This window comes from Syzygium oleosum, unplaced genomic scaffold, assembly GCF_021117445.2.
Source record: "Syzygium oleosum isolate NSW1041296 unplaced genomic scaffold, Sole_v2.1 Sole_v2.23, whole genome shotgun sequence".
In the NCBI taxonomy this organism is placed as follows: domain Eukaryota; kingdom Viridiplantae; phylum Streptophyta; class Magnoliopsida; order Myrtales; family Myrtaceae; genus Syzygium; species Syzygium oleosum.
In genome coordinates this window covers 1,049,097-1,068,171 of record NW_026607507.1, presented here as the reverse complement: position 1 = coordinate 1,068,171, position 19,075 = coordinate 1,049,097, and the positions used below count along the sequence as shown (strand labels likewise).

The window sequence follows — 19,075 nt, the reverse complement described above, 5'->3', positions numbered from 1 at the left end:
GTCCACACACCAACTACTACTCTGTCCTTTCTGTCCTTCCTAACTCTAATGATGTTCGTTATGCCCTCTTCGCATAATGAGGCCGTGATTAGAAGTCCCTAACGTCGGATTAATTACGGAATCCCTCTAATTTCACATTCAAATTAGAGCTAACGCTTGGTGCTAGATTAAGTCGTTTTTAATCAAGGAAAACATGCTTTACACGTTCCTTCTCTTGTTCATTTCTAGGTTACGGTGGATGCTAATCGGGGGCGGGTTCACCGAGAGCAACTGCGGCAATAACAATTCCTAAAAGTACAAAGACTAAATTTTGAGGATGATACATTAATCCCAACAACAGGAATGGACAGTCTGTGTCTTCATGTCTGTCAGCCCCCCACTCCCTCAGATCAATCGATGCAAAACGATTAAATTAATTAAGTCGCATCAGCCATTGATGCGAAATGCTAACCCGTCCACATCGGCTGTGCAACCAAGGAAAATGTTGTTGTCTTCTTCATCGTCCACATCCTAGTTCCATCGGGTGCGTTTATTTCTTTTCATAGTCCGTATCGAGTTGGTTCCAGACATATAAAATTTCTCATTGACCATGTCAGATGAGATGGAAATCGAAAGGTTAGATGGCTAATCCATGTACATTACGTTTTTTGGATTTGGGAGTATAGAGCATTGAATTCGTGTCTCGCATCTAATACGGACGGGTACTGTTTTCTTTGACCTACCAACCGACCCCAATAGGGTTAATACAAAATTTAATTGAGAAATCATAAAAGGTTTTGTTAACAAACGACAGATAAGATGCTTAGAAGTCTGGCCATTCACCTTACTTTTTTCGTAGTGGAGCCATAGCTTATCAGTCCATTTCTATTATTACTATTTGACTAGTCTGTAAGCATAATTCATTTCTATGGTTGTCACCATCTCCATCTTCAATTAACTCTTATAGCTATTATCTTTGAGTCCACTACTTTTAATGCGTATCCTAATCACCACAAATCGTGAGTCAGTATAATCTCAACATCTTTATCGTCTAATTTTTCTCTACCAGAAATCGGTCCGTTTCCAATTTTCAAGAGCCCCCTTTTTTCCTTCCACGAAATCATAGATCCTTAAATAAGAATCAAAAGCTAACTTGTTGACATGAAATCTTATGGTGAGGGCACTTCCCAAAGGAGAAAACTTTTCCTCAAACTAAGTGCACCATCTATCAAACACAAAAAGGCATGAACGCTACCGAAGTCTCAATAAATGAAGAAAAAAGAATAAAAAGGAAAGCGATGGAATTTCATAAATCAAGAATTCCCACTAATATGCAATTAGGGATATTGATACAAACGGTCCTGAACTTTGGCCTAATATCCAATTTAGTTCACGAACTTTTAATTTGTTCAATATTGCTCATGAATTTTAACTTAATGTTCAATGTGATCCCTGAACTTTTAATTTGTTCAATCTGATCCATTGACTTTCGGTACATGTTCAATAACTGTATTGAATATTTTTATATTGTTTGAAAACTAAATTGAATGTGTACGAAAAGTTGAGGGACGACATTGAACAAATTAAAAATTCATAAATCACATTACACACTGGGTGAAAATTCATAGGCCACATTGAACAAATTAAGAATTCACGAATTACATTACACATCGAGCCAAAGTTCGGGGAACTGTCCATGTCGTTTTCTCTGCCCATGTATAAGTAGGTAAATAATGATGAGGGGGGGAAGAACAGCAGAAGTGCCAAAAGTTGTGTACGGAACTCACTTTGGTGCCAAAAGTTTCAAACGGATCATTTAAGTGCCAAAAGTTTACGCCAGCAATCACTTAAGTGCCAAATCGGAGAAAAAACGATCACTTAAGTGCCAATGACGAGAAATTCCGATCAAATTTAATACGTGGCTTTTATATTTAAATTTTAATGACACGTGGCATTTCCACGTGTATAATTCAATTTTTAAAATTTTTTTCTGATTTTTTATTCTTTCTTTTCTTTTTTCTTTTTTCTTTTCTTTCTTCTTCTTCTTCTTCTACCATGGCCGGTGGCCGGAGGCCAGCCACCGGCCAAGGCCAGCCTCGCCGAGCGTTGCCTTCCTCTGGGCGAGGGCCGGCCTTGCCGGATCTGGCGAGGCGAGCCCTCGCCGGGGCTCACCCTGCCCAGGCAAGGTCGACCCTCGCCTGGACAGGGCGAGCCCCGGCGAGGCGAGCCCTGGCCAAGGCCACGACGGCCTCGCCGAGGCGTCGCCTTCCTCCCGGGCGGGCCGGCGAGGCCGCCGTGGCCTCGGCGAGGGCCGGCCTCGTCGGATGCGGCGAGCCGAGCCCTCGGCAAGGCCACGGCGGCCTCGCTGAGGCGTCGCCTTCCTCCGGGCAAGGGCCGGCGAGGCCGCTGTGGCCTCGGCGAGGGCCAGCCTCGCCGGATTTGGCAAGGCAAGCCCTCGCCTAGGCCACGACGACCTCGCCGAGGCGTCGCCTTCCTACGGGCGAGGGCCGGCGAGGCTGCCGTGGCCTCGGCGAGGGCCGACCTTGTCGGATCTGGCGAGGTGAGCCCTCGCCAAGGCCTCGCCCGGAGGAAGGCGACGCCCGGCGAGGCCGGCCGTGGCCGAACGCTGGCCATGAGAAATAAGAAGAAAGAAAAGAAAGAAAAGAAAAAAAAAAAGAAAAGAAATGCCACGTCAGCCTCCGGCGAGCCACATCAGCTTGAGAAATTAATAAAAAAATGCCACGTCGGATTTTCGGCGATGTGGCACTTAAGTGATCGTTTTTCACAACTCTTGGTATTTAAGTGAGCCGTTTGAAACTTTTGGCACCAAAGTGAGCTCCGTACACAGCTTTTGGCACTTCTGCTGTTCTTACCCCAATGATGAGGAGTTTCGATGTCAATCCTACCTTGAAAAAAATAAAAAGGTTAGTATGTTGGTGAGGAGGAAAGGATGCGTTTGGCATTCTCTCTCTCCCCAGTTGGCCACACGACGAAGATAAACAGCGACTGCCACCACCTCCCACCACCACCGCTCTCCACTAGCTCCTCCCCTACCCAGTAACCACCACCACCACCTAAACCCTCTCTATTCCCCTTCTCCTTCTCCCCTTCTCTTTGTAGGCACTAGACCTGTCAAATGGGTGGGTCGGATCGGGTCATAAATGGTCCAACCCAAATTGACCCGTTAACCCGTTTATGACTCATTTATGCGCAATGCAATTTTCTTGACCCATACTCGATCCGATCCATACCCGATCCATACCCGATCAGACCCCATTTTGCTAAAACACTTCTATATTTAATTAAATCTAGAAAAATTCATATCCAAACTGAGATGAGAGTGCGAAGTGAGTGACCGCAAAATTAAGTAAGGGCGAGAGAGACGAGTTGAGTTTAAATCAGTTGTAAACTCATTTATGATCCATTTATAATTTATTTATGATCCATTTAACACTAATATTAAATTTTTACTTATTTATGATCCATTTACTAAATATAACTAACATATTTATGATTGATCTACTAATATATAGGTTAAGTAACGGGTTTTTGACCATTTTGACGGTTAGAGTAAGCACAAGCACGTAGTAGTACACGGACAAAGGTCGCACCTTTCCTCTGTCTTCCTCTTCCCCGGCCTCTCCCCTCCAAGACCCAGATATGGATGACCCTGAAGACCCCTTGCATGGCGGCGGCGGCGATCCCCCCCTCCTCCGCCGCCACGCCCCCGCGGCCTCCTCCTCCCCCTCCCCGTCCCGCTTGGCTCGCCTGATCAGGACCCGCCACCGCTCCTTCCTCCTCGGGGACTGCGGCGACGGCGGCGGCGGCGGCGGCGGCGGCGGCGGCAGGGGGGGCGGGGGCGGCGGAGGATCGGGGGGCGACATCGAGGAGGCGGCCTCGAGCTTCTTCGGGGAGGGGCTCGCCGCGTGCTCGAGGCCGATCGTGGTCCTCGACTTCGTGTGGAACCTGGCCTTCGTGGTGGTCGCGGTGGTCGTGCTCCTGTCCGCCTTTAAGCTCCTGTCAGAGCTTCTGCTTCTGACGTATCAAACTGGACAAAGATGGAGATTCTTTTGCAAGCCAAGGAATCAAATGCTTCTACACTTCAGTTGACGACCACAAATAAGGGAGTGATATGGTTTGATCAAGTCTCAGCTATGCCTCTGGACACGTACAAGGTATCAACTTTTTTTCTTTGACACACCAATGCCCACTGACGCATGCTCAAAAAGATTTATGCCCGTTCTTCTGTTTGAATCATTGTTTCTTTTGAACAACCTTGCGGTTTTCTTTTCTAAAGTGATCCGCTTTTGCCATACATTCTCTTTGAGGGTGAGTTATTTATCACCAATTATTTTCTTTTGGCATGGGTTCGTCCCTTAACCATATTGAGAGGGATTATGTCAGTATGGCTGTCTTTGATCCCGGCATAGGTAGACTAATACAGAGAGAAGACTTTTCTAAAGAGGAATTTAATATCAATATTCCATACTGCTTCAACATCTAGTCAATAATTTTCAAATTGCGCATTTCTTCTCTTGGGTTTTATGTGGAGTTGCTGAAGCATGGGATGTGAATCTACATGCTTTTAGCTGAAGCACGAGAACTTGACTCTAGGTGCTTTTAATACTACAATTCTTTGCTCTCTGGAAAAATTTTATGCGTTATAGTTGCTTATCTAAACATCCCTTGATGTTCTTCCAAAAACTTACCTTGCAACAGGGACATGGTTTCAGAACTGAGCTTGTTAAAATGCTTGAAGATCTTAAACCTCAATTCCTCAGATTCCCGGGTATATAATTTTTCTTTTACATTTTAGCTCATGCTACAATAACGTAATATGAGGTGGCCCGTGTGCATCTAGACTGAATATTGGCGATCTCAGATACTAATTTTCCTGAGTTGCATCAAATGCATGTATCTTCTTCTCTCATCAATCTAATAGTTTTTCCCAGACCCAAGTTTTGCATGTCTCTAACCATCAATAGGCATTGCAATAGGTATCCCCAGAACAGCTCACAGTTAGCTTAATAAGTTACTCATACTTCTCATCTTAGGGTCATGAAGCATCTTTTCTTCATTTTTCCTCTAGGTGGCTGTTATGTTGAAGGTGCATCGTTAAGAAATGCATTTCGCTGGAAAGAAACTGTTGGACCATGGGAAGAGAGACCTAGCCACTTTAATGACGTGTGGAGGTATTGGACTGATGATGGTCTTGGTTACTTTGAGTTCCTTCAGGTCAGTATTTATACTTTTGATTGCAATTATTTATTCTTGTAAAAGTACTTCTAGGACTTCAAAGATGTACATTTGGGTTTAATTGTATAATGTGATGGTTACTTTCTTTGCAGCTCGCAGAAGACCTGAAAAGTCGACCAATATGGGTGTTTAACATTGGTACTTTAGCATCTTGATGCTATGTTACTTTTTTAATTCTTGATTACCATATTCTGCTTGTCCTTTTTTTTTTTTAACTTTGTTATTTTTTCTTTCTGCAGGAATCAGCCTCAAGGATCAAGTTGATACTTCTGCTCTCTCGCCTTTCGTACAGGTGAGCCCAAATACCGTCCAATCTCGCCAATTAATGGCCTGTTGACATTGATCAGTTAACGAGCAACGGTAGCCTTACCCAATTGTCTATTAGTATGTCTCGTCATCTCTGAAGCAAAACCAACAGTATCAACATGCACTGATAGATATAATGCATTTAATGTCCTCAAATAGTAAGAAATGCCTCCATGAATACATTCCATCAGTATGCAATTACTTTTGCACAAATTGTCATTGTCAGTGAATGACTTCTACTATTAGAAAGCAAGAGGATCAAATATTGAGTGAAGATAATGGACACATCTGGGCAAAGCATTCCTTTTCAGTGGAGCCAGATTTATTTTGGACACATCATCTTTTAGCTGCCTTTTCTTTTTGTTCAACACTTGAGGTGGTTATTATGGATGAGACTCCATGGATCTCGATCATTTGGTCATGTAAATGTCGTCTCAACTAAGTCATGTGGAAATATTGTAGCTGCTCTTTTTGTAATGTGTGAGCCACTGGTTTCTCAATTTAAGTTGCCTGGACATTTACTAGCTGCTCTTTTTGCAAGTGTTAGTCCTTTGGTTTATATGAATATTCTTTTTCACGTGATGTCGACAGTTTAAAGCCCTTGCTCACGAGATAAAATTTTCACCGCCTGTTCATTTGAAGGGTCTGTTTGCTTTCTAGTAATAAAGGTTATGTCAACGTCAATGACCTTTAACTTAACTCCAGGAAGCACTTGACGGCATAGAGTTTGCTAGAGGGAATCCCAATTCTACATGGGGATCCTTGCGAGCTCAAATGGGACACCCTGAGCCTTTTGACCTACGATATGTTGCTATCGGGAATGAAAACTGTCACAAGAAGAATTACCTAGGTTGGTTTGTGACTGTCTTCTCCTTTTTCCTGATATTATGTCTGAACTTCGAATGTAGGACTGATCCGGTAAGATCTCATTTTTGTATCAAACTGACCAGGGAATTACCTCAAGTTTCATAGCGCTATAAAAAGTGCCTATCCAGACATTAAAATGATTTCCAACTGCGATGGCTCTTCTCAACCATTAGATCACCCAGCTGATTTCTACAATTGTCACGTAAGTCGAACATTGACATCTTTAATGCTGCAATTGGCTGTTGCTGCAGATTTCTTTGTGTTATATCCTAAATCATTTCACTGATGAATACCTTTCCTTCTTGCTTAGATCTATAGATCTGCCGACAGTCTATTTTCTATGGCTCATAAGTTTGATAATACGTCCCGCGCTGGTCCAAAGGTGTGGTCTGATGTGTCTACTCATAACTAATATACACATCCAACCATGCATTAGTGTTGATCTTATGATCTACTGTGTTAAGGCTTTTGTAAGCGAATATGCTGTGACTGGGAAAGATGCGGGCGCAGGAAGTCTGTTAGCAGGCTTGGCTGAAGCCGGCTTCCTTATTGGGCTAGAAAAGAACAGGTGTGCTCTCTGTTTCCATTTAAGTTTGTGTGCGCACGCGCTTGTGCGCGCGTTCGTGCGTGTGCATGCACTTGCTCACATGCCTTTAATTTCCATGTGAAAAGAGGTGACAGATGTAGCTGACTAATTATTTTCACATTGGGGAAATCATTTGAATTCAAGGATGTCGCTCTGATTTTCTTTTGAGTTCATCCTTTGCAGATGAATTGAAGAAAAGGTTATTGATCATCTTCATCTTGTCTGTTTGCAGTGATGTCGTTGAGTTGGTATGCTATGCACCGCTCTTCGCCAATTCAAACTATAGGAGGTACTTCCCTTATTGCCCTTTTTGAATATTGGTCTGGTGGAGACTTTTAGCATTAAGCAGGATTTTTTAAGTTAGTCCTGGCTAAGGTTTGACAACTCTTCCATCCCTAGGTGGAAGCCAGATGCAATTGTTTTCGATTCATCACAAATCTATGGAACTCCAAGTTACTGGGTACAATGGTTTTTCGCTGAGTCGAGTGGAGCAACTCTTCTTGATACTACAATTCGAGTGAATTCCTCCAGCTCACTTCTCGCCTCGGCGATCACATGGACGAATTCAGAGGATAAAAAAAGCTACATAAAGATCAAGGTCTGTGATAGGGTGCTGTGCATTGATTTTGTGTAGTTGAGTTTGTGCTCTAATCCCGGTTAACGTTCGACTTTTGGGGTCGATGGGATTCCTTTTTTTCAGATGTGAGACGCAACTATAGTAGGAAATAAGAGCAGTGTGGCCCTCATGAAATAAATGCTGCAACATTTACTTTGGTGCGTCTTATCCACATAAATGAGCGTTGCCTCGTTGGGTAACCTGGTAATTTTTTGCAGATTGTGAACTTCGGTAGCAGTTCGGTTAATCTAACAATTTCCATTAGCGGCCTGGATCAAAATTCGATACAAAAGTCTGCATCCTCAAAGATGGTTTTAACATCTGCTAACGTGATGGATGAGAACTCCTTTTCTGAGCCGAACAAGGTCAGAACATCTCATCTTTTCCTATTTGCCCCCTCCGACGTCTCATTTAACTTCAAACTTGAATGTGGACATAATCTGTCATGCTGGCGAGTGCAGAAGGATGCGTTAGTTCATCTGTAGAGATTTTCTGCAAGTCTAGTTGAAGATAGGATGAGAAATGCAGTCTAGTGAGTACAGGCTTAATGATGTGAAGGGTATGTTCTCATCTCACCTTCCAATATATGATTTTGGCCAATGCAATGCAGGTGGTGCCGATCCAAAGTATACTCGAAAACGCAGGCAAAGAGATGGATGTCGTTATCTTGCCCTACTCGTTTACTTCCTTTGATTTGTTAAAAGAATCGACCAGCATCTGTATTGTGAGATTTCGTGGGACCACTACCAGCTCTTTTAAAAGCTATGGTCCCACAAAATCTCACATGAATCAAGGGAGATGATATTCTTCTAGATCTTCTATCTAATTTATGTAACTGATAAGTGTAAATTATATGGAATAATCTCATAACTCAATGTTATCGCCCTCAATCCAAGCTTTGTAGATCTTTGTGGCTGCAATATGTACTTCCTTCTCGGCTGCTGCTCGATACTGTTGAACAGCAAGTTATCTTACATATGCTGCTAAATGAGTCATTCTCTCTCATCTTGTTAACTTGTCATATGCATTATCCTTGTTTCGTTTGATTGGAGCTGCGCGAGAGATGCGGGATTTGGCCAATTCGTATTGCAAGTGGGTATTAATTCCTAAATCAACATGAATGGACAGTGTCTGTTTTCATGTCTGTTAGCCCCCCACTCCCTCAGATCAATCGATACAAAACAATCAAATTATGAATTCACATCAGCCATTGATACGAAATGCTAATCCGTCCACATCATCTATGCAACAAGGGATCTTCATCATTCACTTCCTAAGTTCCATCGAGCACGAATATTTCTTTTCAATAATCTATATTAAGTTAATTTCAGATATATAAAACTTTTCGCTGATAGAAGTCAAAAGGTCATATGGCTAATCCACGCACGAATCTATTTGTAGACTTGGGAATACGGAGCGTGGAATTTGTGCCTTGCATCTAATTCGGATGGGTATTATTTTCTTTGATCAATCGATAGACCCCGATAAGGTTAATACAAAATAAAATTGATAAATCATAAAATGTTTTGTTAACAAACAGCAGATAAAATACTTAGAAGTTTGGCCGGCAACATTGCCTTTTTCTCGTAGTGGAGGTGATTTCTTGAACCACAAAGCTTATCAGTCTACCTCTATTATTAGCTCGCCTGATCAGGACCCGCCACCGGTCCTTCCTCCTCGGGGACTGGTTCTTGACTCGTGATGCATTACGGCCACTGTTTTGTCAGCATCTTTTTGACAGCTGCGGACCCGCTATTCTTTCGTTTGCCTACGATCTGAGCTTATCCCTTTGCTTTCGTGGACAAACAATCTGTGCAAAGCAAACCATTATCCTAATGCTCAAGGCAGGCGATTTATTAGGTCACTTGTCACTAGATTTGGGGCGACAAGCGAACGCAAGGCATCATAGGATAACACTCACACTCTTTTTTCCTATTCGGGATTTGCCTGCCTTTTCGATTTTGCACTCATTGTCACCATGACTCTTGTAGGATGGACAATGGAGTGCCTCCTTGATGTTTATCCGTGATCACTTGATTGCATGGGCAATCTTGTGTGGATGAAGAAAACATAGCAAAGGAGGATAGCATTCGATCTCTCTCTCTCTTTACAAAGGAGGAAAGCATTCGAGCGTAGCTCGTAATCGCAAACTTTTCCAGTTCTTTTTGTTTAACTGCCGGTCCTGCTTATACCCACTTCTTCGTTGACTCGGTCTGTCTCTGGCTATTTGTCAATCGGGGCATTTCAGGTACATGATCGTTTTTGGCCAGATGAATATCGAGAGGGGCAGAATTGTTTGCTCTTTTTTCTCTGTCATCCAGTTCTAACTTTGGTTCGTTTTTTGCTTAAATTCAGAGTGTTGAACGGTTGCTTTTAACGATTGCTCCGTTAGTTTCTTTGATGTGAATCCTATTTGTGGCTCTGTATTGTTTGCTTCTTATTTGCTCCAAAATTTGGAATTGCGTATGTGGGTGATGAAAAGCCTGGATTTTGCTGTTGTTGCATCATCGTCTGTATCAGCATTGGTTGTCTCAATGAGTCCATGTAGTGACAAAATGTTGTCAGAAGGTTGTTACAAAAGGTTCTGAGTGATTGGTTTTCTATATCTGGGCAGGATTAGATTACCTCAACAAATGACGATCTTGACTTTGTTCTCTTTTCTGTGATATCAATCTTATCGATCGTAGCATGACTGAGTTTTCTACTGAACTTCCCTTCATTATGGCGTGCTGAAATCGAATGTGGTAGAGGAGTGACAATGCGGGTTTGCAAAGAAGCTCCTAGCAGTGGCCTTCTGCTATTCCTCTTCATCGGCCTTTCTTCTGTATGGCAATGTTTTGCTCTTGATGTTGAGGCGAATCAGACTGCACTGCTGCTCGTTAATGCTTCCACGGGTCGGGCGATACCTGAAACGCTGTTCGGTATATCCTTTGAGGTCTGTTCAGGACCCTAGAAGAGTTCATTCTTCCATTTCCGTCAATGTCCTTTTTTGCAATTATGTGGATCCGTGTGTGAACTGGTCTACTGAGAACTTTCAGGGAAATGATAGACTTAGGTTCATGATCATCCGTTTGACCTTTTGATGCCATGTTGAGATGGCATGCCATGCTTCTGTGTGTAGCAACACTTGTACGAGCCTATTCATTTCTAATTGCTTGCTGCATGCACAACCATCCACCTTGAGGCAGCATTTACTGACCTGCCTAGAGAGATGAACAGCAAAGTATCATTATTTCCTTAGTTACTCTAGAGCTACCATTCTACTGGTTGATGCATTGCAACGACTAGACATGATTTCTAGCTTTTGCTGTTCCTTTTGTTTCGTTGATGGTGGATATGCCTCATATGAAGTGTCATCATCGCAGGAGATCAACCATGCTGGGGCTGGAGGATTGTGGGCGGAGCTTGTAAGCAACAGAGGTGATCTCAGGATCCCTTTTTTTCAGTGTGCTTATCTAATTATATTTCAGACTACTGTAATGATTCCTATTGGATGTTTGTTAATCTGAGATAGCCTGCCGCTTCAGTTTCTGTGAAAAATTTAATTCAGATGCGGACCGTGGCTTCTTAAAGGGCTGTTTTGGAAATGGGAGACTCAACAAGAGTGCTTACTTTACATAGCTAAGTTGTAGATGGAATTGGATGTGCCCCTGCTCCTATTGGTTTGGTCGGAATGGATTGCCAAATCCGTTCTCAGACGTCTAGTACAAATGGGGAATTATTTGCTCATGCATGTAGGCTCATCTGCATGATTTCGACACTATTCGGATGCTTTCCTATTAATACACTTTAATCCTCGAAAGAATGTTTTGCTTCGATTCATTCTTTATCTTCCGGTGGTTAACGGACATAGAAGAAGCCGCCCATTTTTTGTGTCCAGTGTATCTCTCATCTTCTCATGAACTTCATATTTTAGAGGATGGGCAGTTGTTTATGTTAACTCCTGCACTCTGAAGGTGCCGTCAGCTGAACGAAATTCCTGTTTCATTCTAACTCCAGGATTTGAAGCTGGGGGCCCTAATACACCCTCAAACATCGACCCATGGTCGATAATTGGGGACGAGTCATTTTTGGTTGTTTCAACCGACCGGTCATCATGCTTTGAACGCAATAAAGTTGCACTTCGGATGGATGTGCTCTGTGACAGCCAAGGTGATAATATGTGTCCAGCTGGTGGTGTTGGTGTGTATAACCCAGGATTCTGGGGCATGGTGAGTACTAATGACTGTTTGATTTCCTAAACAATTATTGTTTTACTTCTACTCTGATCTTCCATGAATAATAGTAAACATGGCTTCCTGTTCTCATCTCTATCTGTTGGATTTCAGTTTTTTATTTTCCAAAACATTTCAGATCCATACCGTTCCTCAACATTTTCTTCAACTTCATGGATCTACTTTCGAATGCTTGGATAATTTTGTCTTCTTGCTCTCTGCTTTTGAATATTTTAATGTACTTCAAATCCTATGATTTGTCGCTCTTCAGAATATAGAAGAAGGGAAGACGTACAAAGTGGTCCTTTATGTTCGTTCATCCGGGTCAATTAATGTATCTGTATCTTTGACGGGCTCAAGCGGGACGCCCACTCTGGCTGCTGCGAACATAATGTAAGTACCATTTAAGTGCTCACAGAGACCCAGATAAATAGTGTTAATTTGAAAATGTGGTATCCTTGTGGACCTGATTTTCACTCTGCACTCTCTCTATTCCATCTTTATGCTCTTTCTGGGGCACCTTCTTCTCTTTTAATTTAATAATAGTATGCATTAGGAGGTACGAAGAGTCTTAATAGAGTGATGCCAGGAGAGAGGATCTACTGGATCGGCATGATGATATTTGAAAGTCTTATTGCAGAGCTTCTGCTCCTGACATATCAAACTGGACAAAAATGGAGGTTCTTTTGCAAGCCAAGGAATCAAATACCAATTCTAGACTTCAGTTGACGACCACAAATAAGGGAGTGATATGGTTTGATCAAGTCTCAGCTATGCCTCTGGCAACGTACAAGGTATCAACTTTTTTTCTTTGACACACCAAAGCCCACTAGGCAGTGTCTTATGACCGGAGCACATGCTCAAAAAGATTTATGCCCGTTCTTCTGTTTGAATCAGTGTTTCTTTCGAACAACCTTGCGGTTTTCTTTCTGAAGTGATCCACTTTTGCCATACACTATCTCTTTGAGGGAAAGTCGTCGCCACCAATTATTTTTATTTTGGAAAGGAATTGCCCCTTAACCCTATTGAGAGAGATTATGTCATTATGGCCGTCTTTCATCTGGGCATAGGTAGACTAATACAGAGAGAAGGTTTTTCTAAAGAGGAATTTAATATCAATATTCCATACTGCTTTCAACATCTAGTCAATAATTTTTGTATCGAGCATTTCTTCTTGCGGGTTTTATGTGGAGTTTCTGAAGCATGGGATGTGAATCTACGTGCTTTTAGCTGAAGTACGAGAACTTGACTGTAGGTGCTTTTAACACTGCAGTTCTTTGCTTTCTGCAAAATTTATGCATTATTTGTTGCCTATCTAAATGTCCCTTGATGTTCTTCCAAAAACTTACCTTGCAACAGGGACATGATTTCAGAACTGAGCTTATTGAGATGCTTGAAGATATTAAACCTCAATTCCTTAGATTCCCGGGTATATAATTTTGCTTTTACCTTTTAGGTCATGCTACACTAATGTTTTATGAGGTGGACTGTGTGCATCTAGACTTGAATATCGGTGATCTCAGATGCTAATTTTCCCTAGTTGCATCAAATGCGTTTATCTGCTCTAAGCTGATCTTTAAATTTCGGGATTTGCTTTATGTCATTGGTCTACTAAAATGACTAAAACCTGCAATGTGGAGGACAATAGATATGGAATATTCGACAAGATAGGATTAATGTACGAGAAAACCTTTGAGCGTTTAATCATTCTTATGTGTTCTTATTCCTTAGTTGGCTGCTGGTTTGTAGGTGCTTAAGCATGCATGCATGCAAGCTTATGTAATTCATATATCAGTTTCTTCATTTACTCCAATGCAATTTGGCCTTATGGTTTTGTTTTAAATTTGTCCATTGGAGGACAGACTTAATTTCATTTTATCTAACCACTTTCTAAACCTGAGTATCCACTAGCTAATCTTGACAGAGACCAAATTCAGATGTTAAGACTCGACTTCCAAGTCCACTTTACTTGCAGAATTGCTGCTCTAAAATTCATGTACTTAAGCACTCTCCATACAGCATCGATTTTTTAAACAAAGGTTTTAGATGTCACTGTTCAGCACAGCGAAGAGTTTCATGAAATTATACTCCTCGACTTATACTGTTTCAACTAAGTTTTATTTGGAAAAATTGGCTATGAATCAATTTTTCCAATACTGTGGCTGTTAGTTCTTCATATAGCAGTACCAGTTATATCCACTGAGCTGCATGGAGACTATTCTTTCCTTTTATTAATCTGATGGCTGTCATTTTTTCAAGGACGGTTGTATAGTGGTTTGCAATTGAGTTTCTCGACAGAAAATATATATATATGATTTCTATCTTTTGAAGCCTATCTTTTGAAATTTCTTCTCTCGTCATTCCAATAATTTTTCATAGACCCAAGTTTTTCACGTCTCTAATCATCAGTAGGCATTGCAATAGGTATCCCCAGAACAGCCCACAGTAAGCTTTGATAAATTACTCGTACTTCTCATCTTAGCTCATGAAGTATCTTTTCTTCTTTTTTCTTCTAGGTGGCTGTTTTGTTGAAGGCCAATGGTTAAGAAATGCATTTCGCTGGAAAGAAACTGTTGGACCATGGGAAGAGAGACCTGGCCACTTTGGTGATGTGTGGATGTATTGGACTGATGATGGTCTCGGTTACTTCGAGTTCCTTCTGGTCAGTATTTATACTTTTGGTTGCAATTATTTATTCTCGTAAAAGTACTTCTAGGACTTTAAAGATGTACATTTGGGTTTAATTGTATAATGTGATGGTTGCTTTCTTTGCAGCTCGCAGAGGACCTGAAAACTCGGCCAATATGGGTGTTTAACAATGGTACTTTAGCATCTTGATGCTATGTTACTTGTTTATCCTTTTTTGCCATATTGCTGGTTTTTTTTTTAACTTTCTTATTTTTTCTTTCTGTAGGAATCAGCCACAACGATCAAGTTGATAGTTCTGTTGTCTGGCCTTTTATACAGGTGAGTCCAAGTCCCGTCCAATCTTGCCAATTAATGGCCTTTCAACATTGATCAATCAATGAGCAGCGGTAGCCTTACACGATTTGTCTATTAGTATGTCTCATCATCTCTGAAGCAGAACCGGACAGTATCAATGTGCACTGATAGATATAATGCATTTAATGTCCTCATATAGTGAGGAATGCTCCATGAATACATTCCATCAGTATGCAATTACTTCTGCACAAATTGTCATTGTAAGTGAATGACTTCTACTTTTAGAAAGCAAGAGGATTAAATATTGAGTGAAGATGATGGACCCATCTGGACAAAGCATTCCTTTTCAGTGGAGCCTGATTTATTACGGACACACCATCTTTTAGCTGCCTTTTCTGTTTGTTCAACACTTTAGGTGGTTATTATGGACGAGACTCCATGGATCTTGATCATTTGGACATGTAAATGCCGTCTCAATTAAGTTATGTGAAAATATTGTAGCTGCTCTTTTGTCAAGTGTGAGCCACTGGTTCTTCAATTTAAGTTATCTGGACATTTTATTAGCTGCTCTTTTTGTAAGTGTTAATCCTTTGATTTATATGAATATTCTTTTTCACATGATGTCGACCGTTTGCAGCACTTACTCACGAGATAAATTTTTCACCGTCTGTCAATTTGAAGGGTTGGTTTGTTTTCTGGTAATAAAGGTTATGTCAAGGTCAATGACCTTTTAACTTAACTCCAGGAGGCACTTGACGGCATAGAGTTTGCTAGAGGGGATCCCAATTCTACGTGGGGTTCCTTGCGAGCTCAAATGGGACACCCTGAGCCTTTTGACCTACGATATGTTGCTATCGGGAATGAAGACTGTGGCAAGAAGAATTACCTAGGTTGGTTTGTGACTGTCGTCACCTTTTCCCTGATGTTATGTCTGAACTTCAAATGTAGGACTGATCCAGTAAGATCTTCTTTTTGTATCGAACTGACCAGGGAATTACCTCAAGTTTCATAGCGCTATAAAAAGTGCCTATCCAGACATTAAAATGATTTCCAACTGCGATGGCTCTTCTCAACCATTAGATCACCCAGCTGATTTCTACGATTTTCACGTAAGTCAAACATTGACATTTTTAATGCTGAAATTGGCTGTTGCTACAGATTTCTTTGTGTTATATTTTAAATCATTTCACTGATGAATACCTTTGCTTCTTGCTTAGGTGTATACATCTGCCAAGAATCTATTTTCTATGGCTCAGAAGTTTGATACGACGTCCCGAGCTGCTGGTCCAAAGGTGTGGTCTGATGTGTCAAGTCATAACTAATATACACATCCAACCGTGCATTACAGTTGATCTTGTGATCTACTGTGTTCAGGCTTTTGTAAGCGAATATGCTGTGACTGGGAATGATGCGGGCACAGGAAGTCTATTAGCAGGCTTGGCTGAAGCTGGCTTCCTTATCGGGCTGGAAAAGAACAGGTGTGCTCTCTGTTTCCATACGAGTGCGCGTGTGTGTTTGTGCGTGCGTGTGCACGCACTTGCTCTCGTGCCTTTTATTTCCATGTGAAAAGAGGTAACATATGTAACTGACTAATTATTTTCACATTGGGGAAATCATTTGAATTCAAGGATGTCACTCTGATTTTATTTTGAGTTTATCCTTTGCAGATGAATAAAAGAAAAGGTTATTGATCAATTTTGTCTTATTGTTTGCAGTGATATCGTTGAGATGGCATGCTATGCACCGCTCTTCGTCAATTCAAACGATAGGAGGTACTTCCATCAATGCCCTTTTTGAATATTGGTCTGGTGGAGACTTTTAGCATTAAGCAGGATTTTTAAAGTTCTGGCTAAGGATAGATTCCATCCCTAGGTGGAATCCGGATGCAATCGTTTTCGATTCATCACGTCTCTATGGAACTCCAAGTTACTGGGTGCAACGGTTTTTCACCGAGTCAAGTGGAGCAACTCTTCTTGATACAACAATTCAAGCGAGTTCCTCCAGCTCACTTCTCGCCTCAGCTATAACATGGACTAATTCAGAGTATAAAAAAAGCTACATCGAGATCAAGGTCTGTGATAGGATGCAATGCGTTGATTTTGTGTAGTTGTGTTTGTGCTCTAATCCCAGTTAATATTCGACTTTTGGGGTCGATGGGTTTCCTTTTTTTCAGACGTGAGACCCTACTATAGTAGGAAATAAGAGCAGTGTGGCCCTCATAAAATAAATGCTGCAAGATTTACTTTGGTGTGTCTTATCCACATAAACGTGCACTATTTGGTTAGGTAACCTGGTAATTTCTTGCAGATTGTGAACTTTGGTAGCAGTTTGGTTAATCTAACAATTTCCATTAGCGGCCTGGATCAAAATTGGATACAAAAGTCTGGATCCTCAAAGATGGTATTGACATCTGCTAACTTGATGGACGAGAACTCCTTTTCTGAGCCGAACAAGGTCAGAACATCTCGTCTTTCCTATTTCCCTGATGATGTCTTATTTAACTTTGAACTTTAATGTGGACGTAATTTGTCATGCTGGCAAGTGTAAAAGGATGTGTTAGTTCATCCGAATTGATTTTCTGCAATTCAAGTTGGGAGATAGGATAAGAAGCACAATCAAGCGAATACAGGCTTAATGATATAGAGGGTATTTTCTCATCTCACCTTCCAATGTACAATTTTGGCCGATCCAAAGTCCACTCAAAAACGCCGGCAAAGAGATGGATGTTGTTATCTTGCCCTATTCCTTCACCTCCTTTGATTTGTTAAAAGAATCGACAAGCATCCGGATTGAGGGAGATGATCATTCTTCTAGATCTTCTATCTAATTTATATAACTGATGATTGTAATTATATGGAATAATCTCATAACTCAGATGTTGTCGCCCTCAATCCAAGTTATGTAGAGCTTGTGGTTGTAAAAATGTACTTCTTGCTTAGCTGCTGTTCGATGCTATAGAACAGTAGATTATATATTTTTTTTTTTTGGTAAGGACCCAGTAGATTATATTTCATATGCTGCTAAAGTTGTAATTCTCACCTTGTCAACTTGTCATGCATTATCCTTGTTTCGCTTGATTTGAGCTGCGCGAGAGACGCATGACTTTGGCCAATTCGTGTTGCAAGTGGGTTTTGATTGAGAAGTAGAATCCGTGTTATCAAAATACTTTCTTGTGATCTTCTATAGTATAGAACGAGTCGATCATCCACTTTTGAAGTGATATTTCATGGAACATAGCAGTGATAGTGTTCCTATGTCGATCAACGGTTTCCATTTTTTGAGAAGTATCGCGATCATGCAATAACGGTTCCAAAGTTTTGTCAAATGGGTCTCGGCCGAGGAACGATGTTCTCTGGCCTTGTTTAGGTTAGCTGAATTCGGCACAGTCCGTCCCTCTCCGGGTTTGGAGTGGAAGTTGTTTTAGACGACCAGACTCTCTCTTTAATTGGGAGAGATTATAAGTTTTGTTTACAGAACAAAATTTTGACCTTTTCTAGTCATTTTTTGTTTTTGGCCCTAAATTTTGCGATATTCTATATCATCCATAACTAATGTCTTCGGAATATGCTAATGCAATGCCCGATTGCCTCTCATTGTGGCAGGCTTGGATCACTAATTATTTAGGGGTTGACATTTTGATATTATCATATCCCAAATTTCGCATCTAATTCCATCATTTCCTTATAGTAATGCACATGTGTACCTTTCACATATATTATCTATTCATGTAAATATTGTAAATGTGAATTGAACCTTTCAATTAGAAATTGGACGGTTGGATCATTAAACAACATCATTCGATGATGTCCCAGGGGAGAATACCTAATACCTACCGTATAATAGCCGTGGATAGTTAAGCACCAACCTCCAACTAATCTTAATTAAGTATTACGCCGATTAAATTAGGCGGTTTTACGTCTTAAACAAACCAATTGGCCTTTGCAATTATTCATGTCCACACACCAACTACTACTCTGTCCTTTCTGTCCTTTCTGTCCTTCCTAACTCTAATGATGTTCGTTATGCCCTCTTCGCATAATGAGGCCGTGATTAGAAGTCCTTAACTTCGGATTAATTACGGAATCCCTCTAATTTCACATTCAAATTAGAGCTAACTCTTGGTGCTAGATTAAGTCGTTTTTAATCAAGGAAAACATGCTTTACACGTTCCTTCTCTCGTTCATTTCTAGGTTACGGTGGATGCTAATCGGGGGCGGGTTCACCGAGAGCAACTGCGGCAATAACAATTCTAAAAGTACAAAGACTAAATTTTGAGGATGATACATTAATCCCAACAACATGAATGGA

General features: G+C 41.2%; 2 protein-coding genes across 4 annotated transcripts; both read left to right on the top strand.

The window, feature by feature from the left end:
- The first annotated feature begins 589 nt into the window (after positions 1-589).
- LOC115669220 (alpha-L-arabinofuranosidase 1-like) lies at positions 590-8,477 on the top strand. Its single transcript, XM_056302411.1, has 14 exons — positions 590-615; positions 4,004-4,154; positions 4,699-4,768; positions 5,069-5,214; positions 5,328-5,373; positions 5,475-5,527; positions 6,247-6,391; positions 6,492-6,610; positions 6,719-6,790; positions 6,873-6,976; positions 7,227-7,283; positions 7,394-7,592; positions 7,829-7,975; positions 8,221-8,477. The coding sequence occupies exons 1-14, from the start codon at positions 590-592 to the stop codon at positions 8,410-8,412; spliced, it is 1,527 nt and encodes a 508-aa protein (XP_056158386.1). The 3' UTR covers positions 8,413-8,477.
- Positions 8,478-10,317: 1,840 nt separating this feature from the next.
- LOC115669451 (alpha-L-arabinofuranosidase 1-like) lies at positions 10,318-17,705 on the top strand. 3 transcript variants are annotated; one of them, XM_056302264.1, is made up of 17 exons: positions 10,318-10,545; positions 10,976-11,030; positions 11,610-11,821; positions 12,096-12,217; positions 12,465-12,618; positions 13,184-13,253; positions 14,341-14,486; positions 14,600-14,645; positions 14,739-14,791; positions 15,513-15,657; positions 15,758-15,876; positions 15,985-16,059; positions 16,142-16,245; positions 16,483-16,539; positions 16,640-16,838; positions 17,075-17,222; positions 17,446-17,705. In XM_056302264.1, the coding sequence occupies exons 1-17, from the start codon at positions 10,369-10,371 to the stop codon at positions 17,592-17,594; spliced, it is 2,031 nt and encodes a 676-aa protein (XP_056158239.1). In that variant the 5' UTR covers positions 10,318-10,368; the 3' UTR covers positions 17,595-17,705. The 3 variants fall into 3 exon arrangements, with proteins under 3 accessions (XP_056158239.1, XP_056158240.1, XP_056158238.1); XM_056302265.1 differs by having other exon boundaries at positions 17,075-17,257; positions 17,487-17,705; XM_056302263.1 differs by lacking the exon at positions 17,446-17,705 and having other exon boundaries at positions 17,075-17,381.
- The last annotated feature ends 1,370 nt before the right edge of the window (positions 17,706-19,075 follow it).